General features: G+C 43.8%; 1 protein-coding gene across 1 annotated transcript in view; it reads right to left on the minus strand.

Moving 5' to 3' along the window:
- The window catches only part of arid3a (AT rich interactive domain 3A (BRIGHT-like)), a 112801-nt gene that overhangs the window by 11857 nt on the left and 81199 nt on the right, over window positions 1-19745 (minus strand). The window contains 1 exon segment of the mRNA XM_038777261.1: window positions 6531-6617. Within this exon segment, the coding sequence (XP_038633189.1) occupies window positions 6531-6617 (87 nt within the window).

Consider the following 19745-nt stretch of genomic DNA (forward strand, 5'->3'; position numbering starts at 1 on the left):
GGATGAGGCGGATATTTTTAGTTAAGGAAAATTGGCAGAGTTACAACAACAAGATATAGAAATAAAACGGATGTATCAGAAAGCATACACAGTAGAGGAATCGGAGTGTATACCAAAGTGTTATTACCGTAACAGTAATGTCTTGATGAGAAAATGGAGACCTTTACATATGCAGGCGGATGAAAAGTGGGGAGAAGTTCATCAAGTAGTATTGCCGGTAGGGTATAGAAAGGTGGAGTTGCGAGTTGCACATGAGGTACCAGTGCGAGGCCATTTGGGAATAAGGAAAACTCAAGTTAAAATCCAGAAACATTTTTATTGGCCTGGACTACATAAAGATGTAGTTAGATTTTGTCAATCATGTCACACATGTCAAGTGATGGGGAAACCTCAAGCAGTGATAAAACCAGCGCCCTTATTACCCATTCCAGCATTTGAGGAACCTTTTACAAGGGTCCTAATTGATTGTGTAGGACCGCTTCCTGAAACAAAAAGTGGGAATCAATATCTTTTGACTATAATGGATGTGTCTACTAGGTTTCCAGAGGCCATTCCAGTTCGTAATGTTACAACTAAAAAGATTGTGGAGGAGTAACTTAAATTATTTACTAGGTATGGACTACCCACAGAAATACAATCCGATCAAGGATTAAATTTTACCTCAAGGTTATTCAAAGAAATTATGGACAGCTTCGGAATAAAACAATTTAAATCAACTGCGTACCATCCAGAATCGCAGAGAGCATTAGAAAGGTGGCATCAGACATTAAAGACAATGTTCAGGGCTTATTGTCAAGATTATCCAGAGGATTGGGATAAAGGAATTCCATTCGTACAGTTTGCAATTAGGGACACACCTAATGAATCAACCAAATTCAGTCCTTTTGAACTAATTTTTGGTCATGAGTTAAGAGGACCACAAATTGATTAAGGAAAAATTGGTGAGTGAGAAATCGGAAATTACATTATTGGATTACATGTCAAATTTTAGGGAACAATTAAATAGAGCAGGTGAATTGGCTAGACAACCTTGAAAAGTTGCACAAAATATGATGAAACGGGTAGTGGACAAGAAATCCAAAGTTCGTATTTTTGCCTGTGGAGATAAAGTTTTAGTATTATTACCAGTGGTCGGTGAACCTTTCAAAGCTAGGTTTTGTTGACCTTATCAGATTGAAAGGAAATTAGGCGAGATGAATTATGTGGTAAAAACAGCGGATAGAAAGAAGACTCACTGAGTGTGTCATGTGAATATGCTTAAAAGGTACTTTGAAAGGGAAGGAGAGAAAAAGGAGGTTTTAATGATTCTAACTCAAAGTGACAAACCAAATCCAGATGACTGTGAATACCTCAAATTAAAGTGGAAAACGAGGATGTTCTTAAAAATTGGTATAAATTGTTGAGTTACCTTCCAGAGGAAAAACAGACTGACCGGAAAGAATTATTGATATCACATGGGCATATTTGTGGAGATACATTGGGAAGTACAGAAATGGCTGTACATGATGTAGATGTGGGAAATGCTGTTCCAATCAAACAACACCCATACAGACATAACCCGTTAAAATTGGCACAGGTTAACAAAGAGATTGAGAGTATGCTTAAAAATGGCACAATTGAAGTGGGTTGCAGCCAATGGAGCTTACCCATAGTGATGGTACCAAAACCAGACAGTACCCAACGGTTGTGTGTGGACTATAGAAAGGTTCATGCAGTTACAAGAACGGACTCTTATCCTAGCCCACGTTTGGAGGATTGCATTGAGAAAGTGGGACAATCAGCTTTTATTTCTAAACTGGATTTACTTAAAGGCAACTGGCAGGTATCTTTATCCAAAAGGGCGAAGAAGATTTCAGCTTTTGTGACTCCAGATGGTATGTACCAATTCAAAGTTATGCCATTTGGCATGAAAAATACCCCGGCCACATTTCAACGGTTAACTACCAAAGTTGTTTCAGGATTACCCAATTGTGCGGTATACATTGACGATCTGGTAATTTTCAGCCACACATGCAAAGAACATTCAAAACATCTGATGGAGTTATTCGATCGACTTCAGGAGGCAGGTTTGGTGGTAAACCTAGCCAAAGGTGAATTTAGAAAAGCCCACGTCACTTTCCTTGGCCATACAATCAGACAGGGTCAAATGGTCACAAAGGAGTTTTCAATACCCTCAAGACGAAGGGAAAATAATGCGATTTCTTGTTATGAGTGGATTTGATCGAACATTTGTGAAAAAATTTTGTCACGTGGTTGCTCCACTGATAGACTTGCTGAAGAAATGTCGCAAATATCAGTGGACAGCGGACTTTCAACAGGCATTTGACTGCCTGAAAGCTGTGATAACCAATGCTCCTGTGTTGGAGAATTCCAAGGGACTCTGTGATCAGATTGAACTAAAGTATCTGACTTTAAAGAGAAATGCACGGATCGTGCAGAGACCTTCTTGTTCAAAGAGACTGTCAATCGAAAAGGATTTTAGTTGGAGGAAGAAGAACCAAAATGGACTATATTATTATATCTGTTTGCATGTGTTATTTTTTTTTAAACAAAAAAAGTATATTTACTGTGTGCATTTTGTAAAGGATCGTGAAAAGGTGAAAAATGAAACCAACTTGCTTTTTTTTCTTGGGGGGGGGGGGGGGGGGGGGGAAAGAGAGGTTTCATGTGAGTATCTTTAAGTAATGGGTGTTTATAAATGGGTGTGTATGTATCTGTAGTGAGAGTACGTTTAAGAAATGGGTGCTTATTACTGCAGTGATGTCAGAGAGTGGGTGGAGCTGGGCTGTCTGTCAGCTTTTTACTTTCATTTTAGGCTGTTTGCTGCAGGATGTGTTTTAGTTTCGTTTTCAGAGCTGGATAGCTGCAGTCACAACCAGAAAGTGTATTAGAGTCTCTCCCTGTAACCTAACGGCTGTAAATCGATCCTGGTGATTTAAAACTAAGAACAATAGTGACTTTAACCTGATGTGCTTTTGTTAAAACGTGTTTTAAGTCTTATGGATGTTAAAAGGAAAGCTTAAAGAATTACTTAGTGTTGTATTCTTTGGGGGTTGTATTTGAATTAACGGTTACTAGGATGTTCACTATATGTTTTAAAAAGGTTAACTTGAGTTCATAGAATAAACATTGTTTTGCTTTAAAAAATACTTTTCAATTTCTGCTGTACCACACCTGTAGAGTGGGCCATGTGCCCCCCATACCACAATCTATTAAAAGTTGTGGGTCAGTTGAACTCCATGATACACTTTGGGGTTCTCTTAAACCCTGGGCCATAACAATAGCTAACATTAATTCCAATGCTACCTTGAATGTGCTGATTAACTCAATAGTTTTAACCAGGAGACAAAACTCTTACAAATAATACAAGGTGTTTAGCATCAAAAATCATCAGGAATTTTTTGACCATTGATAATTTTGAACATTACACATTTGACTAGGACATACGGTAGTTCTGAGGGGAAGTCATTTTGCAGCATTCCCAGTAATCAAGCCCCAGAACTCTGCCCTTGAAAGTCAGGAAATGTGCAGAACACCGGTTGACTTGATTCCCAATCTTCATTCCCTGAGAAGATACTTTGCTTCAAGTTTATGAGTACTATAGGAGGTTGAGGAAAGAAATATGCAAACAATTTTGGAAATAAAAGTAAAAAAAGCATAGACTAATGGGGGATTTGAACTACTGGTACCTTGCTATTAATTGGATTGTAGAGTAGTTCAAGGGGATAAGAGGATGGAGTTGCTACAATGTATACATAACTCCTTCCTAACCCATTTTGTGAAAAATCCAACAAGGGAAAACTTGCTACTGGATCTAGTAGTGGGGAATAAACTCGAGCAGGAAGGAGAAGTGAAAGTAAGGGAACGTCCAGGACAATAGTGACTGGAGACACAATGGATTAATAAAGACATATGACAAGTGAGGGTTAAGAAAGAGGCAGGCAACAATTGAGGGTTAGGAAAGAGGCATGCACACAGTAGAATAAGAGAGAATACAAAGGGATTAGGAGAGAAGACAAAAAATGTAGGAAGGCACAGAGGAACTATGAAATTAAATCACTATGACCATTAAGGGGTAGACAGGATAATACTACAGGTAACAATGGAGAGATGGTAGAAATATTAAATAATTACTTCCCTTTGGTAAATACTTGGGCGATAAAACATCTAGAAATAACATTGAATGTCCAGATGGGTAATGAGATAAGTGCATTAAAATTTTTTTAAAAGGATGCATTGAACAAATTAGCTCCTGGTTCAGATGGATTGCATTCACATTTTGTGAAAGAATCTAGGGAAGAGATAATACAGGCATTACTCATATTTAATAATACATTAGAAAAAGATGTAGTGCCAGAACTGGCAGATAACTGATATAATTCATATATTTAAGAAGGGTTGACAGAGCAGGTCTAGGAAATTGTAGGCCAGTCAGTTTAACACAAGTGGTCAAAAAAAATGGAATCACTACAAACGGAGAGAATAGAAAAACATCTAGAAATGAGAAATACAATAATGAATAGTCAGCATAGATTTTAGAAGGGACAATCTTGCTTGACCAACCTTATTGAACTTTTCTGAGGTGGTAACAGAGAAGTAGGCAATGAGAATGCAGTAGGTGGCAGCCTGAGGATCACCGGACTTACTTTTTTGGATTGAAACCACTCCCGTATCAAGAGTGAACAAAAGGAACATTCAAGACTGATGTGAACCAATGCCCATTCCAGAAATCAATCCAAAAGGGTGCTGTCAAATTGAATGGGCCAGAAACAAAGACATTGACCGTCTCAAACACAGTGTTAAACTACAACACAAAAGGTTGGAATCAACATGAACACCAAACGTATTTGGAAAATGACTTGGAATTGCAAAGGTCACATGATAAGATGCCATGTTTTCGGTCTGCATTAAAAAAAAAATCAGCACAATCTGTTTGTAGACAGTTCCACCACAAACCAAACTAACTACAAGTAATTCAAGCAGCCATGGTGCTCAACAGCAATACCTTGTAAGCAGGAGATCCTAACAGAGACAACAGTCCCTGAACCTGTTCCAACTTCAACTGAGAATTAACCGCCTGGAAATGCGATAACAAGAAATCTCACAGCCTGGTCAGAATACTGCACTTTACAAAACCAACACTTCAACTAGCATCAAAATGATCCAAGTAACTACAGACCTGCCATATGGGGAAAGAGAATGTAAACCTGTGGCTGAGATTGTAAACTAACAGTTCTTTACCATAAACCTGTATCCAATTTTTGTGCGTGAGAGTGTGTTTGGGAAGGTGTATTTAATTCAGAGTAAGTGTGAGAAAATAAATAACATTATTCCTTTCTCAAAAGCTTGCTGCTGGAATTACTGAATTGGGACCCACACTCAAGAGGGTAAGAAAACGCACTTCTTTCATCACAAAGCACATGGATCACGGGCATTAAGGGAGCACAAGCATTCTGACCCTGACACGTGGAAGGTGCAAGTCTAGGCAGAGGTAGTGGAACAATGGGGTCTTGGAGTACAACACACCAATCACTAAATATTGCGCCACAGTTTAGCAAGGCCACATAAGAAGGTAAACCAAGCAATAGGTTTTGTATCTAGAAGGACAGAATTAAGTAGTAAAGTGGCACTACACCTGTAACAAATCTTAATTAGACAACAGTTAAGGGTGTAGTTCTTGTTGCCATAGTATAAACAGAATTTAGCACGGGAAAGGATGCAGAGAAGATTGACAATGATGCATTTCAGGAAAGGATTGACATGCTGGGTCTCTTGATAAAATAAAGTTGCATGGGAAGATAATGGAGGTCTTTAAAATTATAAAAGGTTTTGATAGTGGACACAGTGAGATGGTTTCATTGTGTGGGGGAAGAGCATAACTAGAGGGCAGAAATATGAGATAGCAACAAATCGAAAGGGAGTTCAAAAGAAACAACTTCAGCCATAGCAAAAATGTGAAACTTGCTACTACAGGAAGTGGTGATGCGAATAGTACAGATAGAACCATAGAATCCTTACAGTGCAGGAGGCCATTCGGCCCATTAAGTCTGAACAAACCCTCTGAAGAGTATTCCACCCACGCCCACTTTCTCGCCCTATTCTTATAACCCTTTAACCTAACTTACACAGTGCTGGACACAATTTGGCATAGTCAATCCACCTAACTTGCACATCCTTGGACTGTGGGAGGAAACCCACGCAGACACAGGGAGAAAGTGCAAACTCCACACAGACAAGGTCACGCGAGGCCGGAATTGAACCCGGGTCCCTGGCGCTGTGAGACATCAATGCTAGCCACTGTGCCAATGCTAGATAAGTGTTTGAGAAAGAAGGGAAGAAATGATTACGATATGGGAAAAGATAGGAGGAGGCTTAAGTGGAACATAAACATTGACATGGACTAATTGAAATAGAAAAGAAATCCAGTATTACTTGTAACAGTGACAAAACAAAAATATGTTTTTTGTACACTATGTTCACAAATTACATCTGTAGTACCCCATTTATTTGACATGAAACTTGAGATTCACCTGTGTAAACAACTCCATTGATCTCCACCGACATGCTGATACTGCTCATGCCATTTGTGGTAAGGTTCAATGCCGATTCCTGGCGGTCTGTTGGGAAAAAAAACAGAGTAATGTTAACAATTTACCATGTAAAATGGATACAAAAAGTGACCTGAAATTTCTGAAGACGGTCCTGGGTCAAAATACATTCATGCCCCACTCTAGGACTTCAGTGCGAAATCTCAGTTATTTTAGTACAGAGTTATTTTATAAATCAATTGTGGTTAATTATATTCAGGTGCTGAGTTTTAATCGCGCAATCACCTTTGCCTTTAAATATGGGAAAAAGTTTAGAGAGGGATTGTTGGTTGGGTGTGCATGTTGTCTGTATCCCTGAAAAGAAAACCTTTAAGTGCATAAAGATCAGTTCTGTCTCCAGTTTTGCCCTTCGCTGCCTGACTATCCGAGTTGTGACACAAGGAGTGCTGCACTGCTAGACGTGCTGTCTTTCAGATTAAACATAGCCCCTATCTGCTTTTTCAAGCAAATATGAAAGATTTCAGAAAAACTATCTCTGCGAGATTTACCTCAATGACAAGTCATCACTATCCAAGCACAACGCCTACCGAAACATTTGCAGGTCTGTCCAATACAAGCCCTCAAATCTGTCTACAGGTCCTCATTTACTAGTTCATCAACACCGCTCAGAGAAAATTCCAGAAAGATGGGTACAGTCTTTAGCCACACCCTCAATTGGCCTTCTTCCATCAGTGAAGAAGCAATCAACAGGCTTCTCTCTTGATGACCTTCTAAAACTGATAGAAACGACAAATACAATCTGTTGTGTTATGTACTCTGGGATAACAACTCGATGCAGCTTTGACCAAAAGATACTCCAGACATTGAAGTAAGTTCCATGTGATTTATTGAACCATTAGCACAGTTCTCCATGAGTTCGACTCTCCTGCTAATCTTGCGATAGTAACTCAGTGTAACTGCCATCGCAGGCCAGACCCCATCGAAGAGTACGAGTTGCCCAGGGGGAATGGTTTTAGGTACCTGCAGGTCCGGTACTTCGTAAGGAGAGAGGTGCCGTCCTATCCTGGGCTGCCGCCCCTGGGATTACAAGACAATTGTTGGCTAGGGACGAGATAGTGAGGGGAAGGTATCTCGAGTCTATAAGGAGTTCATGGATTTGGAGAGGGCCCTGGTGGGAGACATAAAGCGCAAGTGGGAAGGGGAGCTGGGAGCCGAGACGTAGGCAGAGGCTTGTGGAGGGTGAATGCGTCCTTGGTGTGTGCAAAGTTAAGCCTAATCCAGTTTAAAGTAATACATAGGGCGCATATGGCGGTAGTGAGGATGAGTAGGCTCTTTGAGGGGGTAGAGGATAGATGTGGCCAGAGTGTGGTGGGGCCCGCGAATCACATCCACATGTTCTGGGCATGTCCAAAGCTGAAGGAGTTCTGGCAGGCATTCGCGGACGTAATGTCCCAGGTGCTGGGGGTGGAGGTGGTCCTGAGTCCAGAGGTGGCCACATTCGGGGTGTCGAAGACCCAGGAGTTCAGGGGGTGAGAATGGCTCTTGTCTTGGCGTTTACCTCCCTGATAGCCCAGAGATGGATTTTGCTCGGTGGCAGGACTCAGGTCGCTGAAAGCACGGGTGTGGGTGAGCGACCTGGCAGGATTCCTGAGGCTGGAGAAGGTCAAGTTCATTCTGAGGGGATTGGTTGATGGGTTCCCCTGGAAATGGAAGCCGTTTGTGGATTTCTTAAAGGACGTTGGAGGGATTTTTATTCTGTAAATTAAGGAGACCTGCATTTTGCAATGTATTGTAATTATTTGTATATAGAAATGTTCATAATTGCACAATCCTTTTATATTTTAGTTTCATGATTGTTTATAACAATGTTATGAATTATGGTTTGTTTTATTTAAATCATTACATTTCAAGACCTCCCCCATGATATTTTTCAATAAAACAAACATAAATCCTAAACCTCACAGGCGCAGATTGGCCTTAGCACATACTCACTGGAATTCTATCGAACACCTCAAATAATGAACAATGTCATCTTTCTCTCGAAGGACGAACAACGAGGAAAGATGCCGTCGTACGGTGCGTGCCCTGGCCAATACTCATCCCTCAATCAACACAGCCATGGACAGATTAATTCATTGTTTGCTGTTTGGGGACCAATTTAAAAAGTAATGCATTAGCTGAACTAAAACAAGTCTTAACAACATGACAGATGCTATGTAAATGCATGCTTCTCCTTCCTTTTGATGACTGTGATGTGCTGTAGCCACCTAAGATGGACACTGGGCTACCAAAATGGAGAACTGCTAAGGCTGCAGGGAGAAAACAGTCTTAGCCAGGACAAGCAGTTTGCAGAAGGCTAATTAGCATTCTGCACGTATCGAAACCAGTTTATGGCCAGGTGCAAGATCTCAACCAAAGGTGTAAATGACAACAACGCTTTGCATAGTAATGAGGCGATCAAGATCCAGGCCAGCACAATAGATACATTTAGATATGAATAGATACTTTTGAGAGAGGCCCAGGCGAAACGGCACCATAAGTATCCATCACAGAGACCCATAGAGACCGCCCCACCCATCGAGAAGAAACCCTCAGATTGGGGGATTTGTAAGATATCGATTGGGAAATGACCCAATCGATACATGGCAGGTAAAGGCCCGCCCCGAAGAGGCACGGACATTGGGGGACCTATAAAGGTAGACCCCGCACATGGTTCTGTCTGTTTTTGCTCCGGCTCCACTTCTGACTCCGACTCCAGCCTCCAGATCCTGTCTTTCATCACCGGCCGTTGAGCACCAGCCATCGTTCAGTAAGTGCCAAAACGACGCTCGCTACGTGAACCCGGCATTGCTTATACTCTAGCCGACTATTAGTGAACAGAAGGTGCAGTCCAGAAAGGAACAAAGGCCTTGTCCCCTGACCTTGCTGGTTCCTACTTAGATAAGTATTTAGTCGTTTAATAGTAGAAATAAGTATTAGTCTTTAGCATATGCATGCGTATTTATTTTATTGGTTATAATAAATATTAATCGTTTGAACTTACTAATTGGTGTACAGTTTTATTACTTTGAACCTGACCTTGATATACTTGTGAGGTGTCTAAATACGGCACCTGGCGACTCCGAGCTGAAATTACATACACAGAGCTGTAGTAGTGTTAAGCAAACGGCCTTTAAACGGAGGCGTGTTAATACACTCCAATAAACGCGTAATACACTCAAGTAAAACGTGCAACAGTGCTTAACCGTTCCGTCGTCCTGGATAGCTCTTCACTAGTTACTACAGTCAACAACTCCAATCTCCTTTACGGTATTCAGTCTTTGTGTCAGCCATGGCTCAGTTAGTAGCACTACTGCCTCAGAATCAGGAGGCTGTGCGGTTCTCCTAGATTTGCTCACAAAAATCTACCTTGAAACTCCAGTGCTGCACTGCCAGAAGTGCTGTCATTTGGATGAAATGTTGGACCGAGGCACCATTTACCCTCTAAAGCTGATGTAAAAGATCCCATTGCACTGTTTTGAAGGGGAGATATCATTCTGCTCCAAACAGCACAGCAGAGTTATCATTCCGCTCCAAACAGCACAGCAGAGTTATCATTCCGCTCCAAACAGCACAGCGGAGTTATCATTCTGCTCCAAACAGCACAGCGGAGTTATCATTCCGCTCCAAACAGCGCAGCGGAGTTATCATTCCTCTCCAAACAGCCCAGCAGTCAAGGCTAGAATTTGAGTCAATCTTTATGCACTTTTATAAGCTTTCATTTGGAGGTACACATTACAAAACATGGACCTCCTAACCCAACAACCTCAGTTTCAGTCTGTTCCTATTAATAGTGAATGTATAATGCTCCCAACCTGCATACAATTAAACAAAATTAATATGCAATTAACAGTTACCCCAGTGCCCTGGTCAATATTCATACCTCAATCAGCATCAGAAAAAAAGATTATCTGGGCATTATATTGCTGTTTGCAGGTGCTTGCTCTGAGCAGACTGACTGCCATATTTCCTACATCATAAAAGCGACTACACTTCAAAAGTACTTTTTCTAGCCTTGACTGCTGGTCTGTTTGGAGAGGAATGATAACTCCGCTGCGCTGTTTGGAGCGGAATGATAACTCCGCTGTGCTGTTTGGAGCGGAATGTAAAGCGGTTTTGTATGTCCCATGGTCGTGCAAGACACTATATAAAAGCAAGTCTTTATTTTTTCTTTTCAGTGATCCACTTGCATGGCACTGCCATTGTTGGAGTGTTCAACTGTGATTTATTATATTCCTGCCCGTCTTATCCTTCAATGGCTTTTCCCTCTGCCGCTCAAAGTTATCTCAGATTTAACCAAGGCACCAATCATGGGAGTCCTTTCGTGCCACTCTATTGACCCTCAGCAACATTAGTCAAATGCAGAATCATCTTACATAACACCCTAGCTCTAACTTCTTGTCCATTACCTTGGACTCATCTCCAGGATGGTATATTGCCTCCCTGGTGCTAGGATCAAAGAGTGGCTACAAGACATTCTGAAGCAGGAGAGCGAACAGTCAGTGGTGGTTGCGATACACATTAGAACAAACGACATAGTAAAAAAAATGGGATGAGGTCCTAAAGTCAAAATAGAGGGACTTAGGAAGTAAGTTGAAAAGTAGGACCTCAGAGGTAGTGATTTTAGGATTGCCACCATGGCCACATGCTAGTCAGCCTAGAAATAGCAGGACATATCGGATGAATGTGTGACGGAAGAGATGGTGGGAGGGAGAGGGTTTCAGGTTCCTGGGATATTGGGACCGGTTCTGGTGAGGTGGGAGCAGTACAAACTGGTCAGGTTACACCTAGACAGGACCAGGACTGATGTCCTGGACACGGGATGGTTTTCTGGATCGATACGTTGAGGAACCAACAAGAGAACAAGTCACCCTAGACTGGGTATTGAGTAATAAGAAAGGAATAATTGCAATCCAGTTGTGCGAGGCTCCTTAGGGATGAGCGACCATATGATAGAATTCTTCATCAAGATGGAGAGTGACGTAGTTGATTCTGGGACTAGGCTCCTGAATCTTAGGGATGTATGAATCTACAGGGGAATATATAATTGGGAACAAAGAAATGACTGAACAACTAAATACATTTTTGATCTGTCTTCACAAAGGAGGAAACAAACAATATACCAGAAATGTTGAGGAACACAGGGCATAACGAGAGGGAGAAACTGAAAGAAATCAATATTAGTAGGGAAATAGTGTTGGGGAAATTGATGGCATTGAGTCGATAAATCCCCAGGGCCTAATAATCTACATCCCAGAGTTCTTAAGTGGCCCCAGAAATAGTGGATACATGGCGGTCATCTCCGAGATTCTATAGCCTCTGGAACAGTTCCTACAGATGAAATGAAAAAATGAAAATCGCTTATTGTCACGAGTAGGCTTCAATGAAGTTACTATGAAAAGCCCCTAGTCGCCACATTCCGGCGCCTGTCCGGGGAGGCTGGTACGGGAAGATTGGAGGATAGCTAATGTAACCCCACTAAGGGAGGTAAAGAATAACCAGGGAATTATAGACCAGTCAGCCTGACAGAGCACTTGGAAAACAGTGGCAGAGCACTTGGAAAACAGTGGCAGAATTAGACAGAGTCAGCAGGGATTTACAAAAGGGAAATCTTGCTCGACTAATCTACTGGAATTTTTTGAGGATATAACTAGTGGAGTTGATGAGGGGCAGCAGTGGGTGTGCTTTATTTGAACTTTCAGATGGCTTTTGACAAAGTCCGACACAAGAGATTAGTCTGTAAAATTAAGGCGCATGGGACTGGGGGTAGTGTATTGAGATGGATAGAAAATTTGTTGGCAGACAGGAAACAAAGAGTAGGTAAATTGGGCATGCTAAAGTGCCCCTAATTTCCAAATGGCAGGCAGTGATTAATGGGGTACGCAGTGATCAGTGCTGGAGCCCTAGCTATTCACAATATATTAATGATTTAGATGAGGGAACTAACCACCATGACTTGGAAATATATCGTCATTCCTTCACTGTCACTGGGAAACATCCTGGAATTTCCTTCCTAACAGTACAGTGGGTGTACCTACACCTCAAGGACTGCAGCGGTTCAAGAAGGCAACTCATTAGCACCTTCTGAAGGGCAACTAGGAACAGGCAATAAATGCTGGTCTAACCAGCGACGCCCACATCCCATAAATGAATAAAAAAAGGTAAGCATGTAGATGGTAAAGGAAGCAAATGGTATGTTGACCTTCATAGCGAGAGGATTTGAGTGCAGGAGCAGGGACATCATGATGCAATTTTTTTTTTAGAAAATATTTTATTGAAGCATTTGTAATTTACCCTACCTTCCAGGCTTCTGACATAGCATCCACAAATCCCTGCCAGAATTTTCTTAGTTTGGGAAATGCCCAAAACATATGAACATGGTTGGCCGGACTACCCCCACACCGCCCACATGTCTCCTCCACCCCCTCAAAGAACCTACACATCCAGGCGACCGTTATGTGGGCCCTGTGGACGAGCTTGAACTGAATCAAGCTAAGTCTAGCACAGGACGAGGTTGCATTTACCCTTTTCAGGGCTTTTTGCCACAGTTCAGTTTCCAGCTCCCTTCCTAGCTCCTCTTCCCACTTCCTCTTCACCCCTCTGATAGGGGCCCCTTCCCACTCTAACATTCCCTGTATATCGCCGAAACCTTCCCACCTCCAACCCCCGTTTTGGACAGCACTTTATCCTGTAGTCCCCTCAGGGGGAGGCAAAGAAAGCTTGGGACCTGCCTCCGTACAAAGTCCCGTACTTGAAGGTGACCATACTGATGCCCCCTCCAGTCCCATATGCTGCCTCCATTGCCCCCACACCCTTAGGGCTGCCACCACCGCCGGACTTGTAGAGTATCGAGCCGGCGAGAACGGCAGGGGCGCCGTCAGTAAAGCCTCCAAACTCGTACCTTTGCAGGATGCTGCCTCCATCCGCTCCCAAACCGACCCCTCCCCCACTACCCACTTCCTGACCATCGAGATGGTGGTAACCCATTAATAGTTAATAAAGCTCGGGAGAGCCAAGTCCCCTTTTCCACGACCCTGTTCTAGGACTGCCCTCCTTACTCCTCGGGGTTTTACCCGCCCTTATAAACCTCAATATCACCGCATTCATACTTCTGAAAAAAGCCTTTAGGACAAAAATCGGGAGACACTGAAAAAAGAAAAGCAGTCTCGGAAGGACTGTCATCTTCCCCGTCTGAACCCTCCCTGCCTGCGTCAGTGGGAGCATGTCCCATCTACGGAAATCCCTTCTCATTTGATCTACTGCTTTGCCCAAATTTAACTTGTGAAGCTACCCCCAATCCTTGGCCACTTGAATCTGCAGATACCTAAAACTCCTCCCAACCACTTTAAAAGGTAGCTCCTTCAGTCTCCTTTCCTGCCCCCGTGCCTGGATCACGAACATCTCGCTCTTTCCCATATCTAACTTAGCCTGAAAATCACCAAAATTCTCCTAATACCTCCATGATTTTGGTCATCCCCCCCCCCAACCGGGTCCGTGACATAAAGCAGCAAATCGTTCGCATAGAGAGAGAGACCCTGTGTTCCACCCCCCCCCCCCCCCCCCCCCCAACCTCACTACACCCCACCAGGCATTCGTTGCTCTCAGGGCCATTGCTAAGGGTTCTATGGCCACGGCAAACAGTAATGGGGAGAGCAGGTATCCCTGCCTTGTTCCCCGACATAGACTAAAGTATTCCGACCAAACTCAGTTAGTTCTTACGTTTGCCACCATGGCCTGGTACAATAACCGGACCCACTCCAAAAATCCCTGCCCAAACTCAAACCTGCCAAAAATATCCCATAGATACTTCCACTCCACCCGCTTGAAAGCCTTCTCCGCGACCGTGGCAATTACCACCTCAGCCTCGCGCCCCTCCGCTGGCATTATAATTATATTAAGAAGCCGTCTAATGTTAGATGTCAGATGCCTGCCCTTTACAAATCCCGTCTGATCCTCCCCAATTATCTCCAGGACACAATCCTCTTTTCGAGTGGCCAGGATCTTTGCCAATAATTTGGCATCTACATTCAAGATGGAAATTAGCCTATACGATCCACAGCTCTCCGGATCCTTGTCTTGCTTCAGGATGAGAGAAATTGAAAGTTGGGGGGGAAGTACACCCAGCTCCTTGGACTCGTTAAAAGCCTTAACCAGGAGCGGCCCCAGCAACCCAGAGAGCCTCTTATAAAATTCCACTGGGAATCTGTCGGGTCCTGGGCTTGACCCGATTGCAACGCCCCCAGTCCATTTATCACCTCCCCAAGCCCAATCGAGCCCCCCCAGGGCCTCCACTAGCTCCTCATTTACCTTCAGGAACTCTAGCCTTCCCAGGAATTGATTCATGCCCTCCTCCTCAACTGGGGTTTCCAACTCGTATAGTTGGCTATAAAATTCCCGGAACACTTCATTTGCCTCCCCCGGGTCCGTCACCATCTTCCCCCTCATATCGTTTATGTTCCCTATTTCTCTCGCCGTCTCCTGTTTCCTCAGCTGATACGCCAGCATCCTGCTAGCTTCTCCCCATGCTCATATATTGACCCTTTTACGCTCCTCAGCTGACCCTCCGCCTTACCTGTGGAAAGGAGCCCAAATTCCATTTGAAGTCTCTGACGCTCCTGCAGGAGCTCCTCATTTGGAGACTCCGAATATCTCCTATCCACCTGCAAGATTTCTCCTACCAACCTGTCCAGCTCTGACCGCTCAGTTTTATCCGTGGGCTTGAATCGAAATACATTCCCCTCTAATAACCGCTTTCCGTGCCTCCCAGGCCACCCCAGCCGCAGTCTCTCCCGTGTCATTGATCTTTATGTACCCCCGAATGGCCTCTCTCACTCGCTCACAGATCTCCTCATCCACTAACAGCCCTGCATCTAGTCTCCACTGTGGGCGCTGGGACATTCCCATGCCTGCCCGTGGATCTATCCAGTGTGGTGCGTGCTCTGAAACCACAATTGCTGAGTACTCAAGTGTCCTCAACCCCTGCTAACAGTGTTTTATCTAGCTCGAAGAAATCTATCCTGGAGTATGCCTTATGTACATTGGAGTAGAATTAATGTTCCCTGCTCCTTGGTCTCTCAAATCTCCATGGATCTACCCCTCCCATGCGCTCCATGAACCCCCGCAGTTCCTTCGCCATTGCAGATAGTTTCCCCGACCTAGCACTCGACCAATCCAATCTCGGGTCCAGGACCGTATTAAAGTCACCACCCAGAGCGAGTCAAGGTCTGGGATCTTTCCCAGCACCTTCCTGATAAACGCGACAACATCCCAGTTTGGGGCATATATATTCACCAGCACCACTGCCCCGCTTCCCGCTTACCATAACAAATCTGCCTCCCAGGTCTGCCTCTATCCTCCCCAACTCGAATGTCACCCTTTTGTTAATCAGGATAACCAGCCACCCCACCCCCCTTGTTTAAAGTCCAGTCCTGAATGAAACACTTGCCTGATCCATCCCTTCTTTAATCTAATTGGGTCTCCCAGCTTCAGTGTGTCTCCTGTAACAAGGCCACATCCGCTTTTAACTGTCTCACGGGCTCTCTTAACCGGCCCATTCAGCCCACGATTATTCCACGTAACCAGTCTGGTCGGGGGGGGGGGGGGCCCTTGTTCCCTCCCCTGTTGATCAGCCCTGACCTTTCCCAGGCCAGCTCCTAGCCCGTGTTCCGCACCTCACTTGATCCGCCCCTCGGCGGCGACCGCCATCTCATCTCCAGTTTCCTAGCTGTTCCTTACCCGTCAGCAGTACCCCTCCCCTCCGTCTTTCCTCAGCTCTCCCTCCGTCTTTCCTCAGCTTTCCCCCCCACTTTTCTCCCGTGAACTAGCTGTCCAGCTAGCCCAACATTTCCCACCCTCTGGCGTCAAAAAACCTGCCATCTCCCAGATTCTATCTCCCCTAAACATAACACAAGCACTCAACACAGTAACAACAATCCCCAAAAGCAAACACACCATTCCCCAACGCGCAAGCAACAAGGCCAACCCATCCCCTTTAACCGATTCTTAGCAGTCCCATCACCTTCAAACAGAATCAAACACAATAGAAGAAGCTTCAAGCAGCTTAAGCAAAATTATGCATGCAAGAATCAACCATCTTTCTTACAGAAAAGAAAATCCCCCGTCGCAACTTAAAAGATTTTCCCTCTGCAATCCAGTACATAAAGCAATAAATCAAAATAAAATTACACAAGGAAAGAAAAAAAAAAATTAATCCTTTTCTTCCCGGACATCGCGACTTAACTCTCAGAATTAGAAAGACTGAAATTTTAAACAAGATAAAACAAAACACACTGAACTATTTTTCTCTGCCCCCCAATTTATCCTTTCCCCCAAACTCAGTCCACCACAGTTTGAATTTAAAAGTCCTTAAGCCAGATTATTGTCTTTCATAAAAGTAGCCCCCTGTTCCGGAGAATTGAAGTACAGCTCCCGGTTCTCGTAGGTCACACAAAGACAAGACGGGTATAGCAGTCCAAATTTTATGTCTTTCGCAAACAGGGCCGCCTTAACTTTGTTGAAACTTGCTCTCCTCTTTGCGAGTTCTGTCCCCAGTCTTGGTACACCCAGATCTTGATTCTTCCCACATGTACCGTCTGCCTGGCCCACTTCATGATATGCTCCTTGTTGAGGAATCAATGTAGCCTCACCACCATGGCCCTCGGGGGCTCACAACCCTGGGGCTTACGTACAAGGCCCCTATGTGCCCGGTCCACCTCCAGCGGCTTATCAAACACATCGGCCCGGACCATCTCCTGCAACATCTTCCCCATATACGTACCCACATCTGATCCCTCCTTTCCCTCTGGCAGCCCGATGATTAGGATATTTTGCCTGCGAGACCGGTTCTCCAAGTCTTCTACCTTATCCAGCAGTTGTTTCTGGCTGTCCTGAAGCATGCTAATTTCCAACGCCATCGCAGTGGACTCCTCCTCTCGTTCAGTCGCCTGCTCCTGCAACTTTTGAATCTCCTGTCCCAGGGTCGCCATTTTCTCCTTCATCCGGTCAACTATCTTAACCGAGGCTATCGCCTGGGTCATGTCTTCTGCACACTCCTTACGATGCCGGGCAAACTTCTCATCCAGGTACTCGACCCATTGCTCCATCGACCAGTGAGCTGGCACGGACACGCTTTGTCTCGTTACCATTGTGCTCGATGACCACTGAGCCTTGCTTTCACTCATCTTTTGGTTTCTTCTTTTTCGACCCTTATTTGGACACGATTCCATAAATTGATGGTCACCTCCTTTTCCTCTCCCTTCGATCAACTTATGTGAAATTTCCTGAAAAATATGGCTTAAATACCATTAAAAAGCCACTAAGGGCGAGAGCTGCTGAATGTGCGACCGTTCACTCCATGGTCGCCATCGGAAGTCCATGACGCAATTATACAGAGAACACACCTGGAATATTGTGCACATTTTGGTCTCCTTATCTGAGAATGGATAAGAGTGAGTACAGCAAAGGTTTACAGAATGATTCCTGGGATGGCAGGTTGACGTACGAGAAGAGATTGAATCAGTTAGGATTGTATTCGCTGGAATTCAGAAGACCGAGGGGGGATCTCATAGAAACCTTTAAAATTCTAATAGGACTAGACAGGGTAGATGCAGGAAGGATGTTCCCGATGGTGTGGGAATCCAGAACCAGGGGTCATAGTCTGAGAATACGAGGTTAACCATTTAAGACTGAGAGGAGAAATTTCTTCACCCAGAGAGTGGTGAGCCTGTGGTATTTGCTATCACAGAAAGTAGTTGAGGCAAAAAAATTGCATGTTTCTGAGGAGTTAGATGTGGCTCTTGGGGTGAAAGGGATCAAAGGATATGGAGGGTAGATGAAAACAGGCTACTGAGTTAGATGATCAGCCATGATAATAATGAATGGCGGAGAAGGCTCAAAAAGTCGAATGGTTTACTCCTGCTCCTATTTTCTATGTTTCTATATCACCAGCACAAATTGCATAAATGACATCAATTTCTGAAGCAGCAAAAATTCAGTTCAACACATTTAAAAGTAATTATGTTTTGATTCCTGCCAAAAGTTCCACATCGTGGTTCCTGACTTCTTATTCCTTTGTTGCCAGCCTGTTGGACTGGGTTTGATGGTGTATATCCCCATTGTCCTTTAAAAAATATTTTTAAAAAAAAGAGTACCCAATTCTTTTTTTCCAATTGAGGGGCAACTTAGCATGCCCAATTCACCTACCCTGTATATCTTTGGGTTGTGGGGGTGAGACCCAAGTAAACATTGGGAGATCCCATTATCCTTTTTAACAACTGGTTTAATTTCAAATCCTTATACCGCTTCTAACGCCCTGATCCTTGCCTTTATTATCTCAAGTTTTGATATGCCTTCACTCCTAAATGAGTTCCACATGTCACAATTTGCAACTCATTCAAAACTGCATGTGCCACCTTCTAACCTTCAATCCGTCTTGCATAACCTTCACTGCCTCACAGCGCCGAGGTCCCAGGTTCGATCCCGGCTCTGGGTCACTGCCAGTGTGGAGTTTGCACATTCTCCCCGTGTTTGCGTGGGTTTCGTCCCACAACCCAAAAGATGTGCAGGGTAGGTGGATTGGCCACGTTAAATTGCCCCTTAATTGGAAACAAAATGAATTTGGTACTCTAAATTTATTTTTAAAAAAGAAAAAAACCGAAGCCTTCACTACCTGCTTAACCCCCCAAAGCACAAAAATCCCTACTTTCATCACAAGAGACTTCTCACCTTTTTTAATTCTGCAATCTCTTTTAGGCCTGCATTCCATTGTACACCCAATAGTCTATGGACCTCATTCCACTTTAGCCCCATGCTTGAGAGCCTCCACTCAACCACTCTCCTCTCTAACTTTTAAGCTAGCTCCCCAATCCCAATTTAAAAGTTTCCTAAAAACCTGCTTCTAGTAACCAATCCAAAATTTTTCCTCAGCACTCCATGGTATTTTTACCTCAAGTACTTTGGGATTGTTTTTTCAAAAGCATCATAAGTGCAATTTGTTGTGATGACTGAGTGATTCCATGCATATCATTACAACCTCATGTTTTATAGTATAGGCATCTTGTAAGCCATGTCCATTTCGATCCTTGTGGAGAATTAATTGCGAAGGAAGGAGTCAGAAGGTTGTTCTCACATGCCTCTATTTACCAGTAGATAATAAGGATT

The sequence above is a fragment of the Scyliorhinus canicula genome, chromosome 18 (assembly GCF_902713615.1).
Source record: "Scyliorhinus canicula chromosome 18, sScyCan1.1, whole genome shotgun sequence".
In the NCBI taxonomy this organism is placed as follows: Eukaryota; Metazoa; Chordata; class Chondrichthyes; order Carcharhiniformes; family Scyliorhinidae; genus Scyliorhinus; species Scyliorhinus canicula.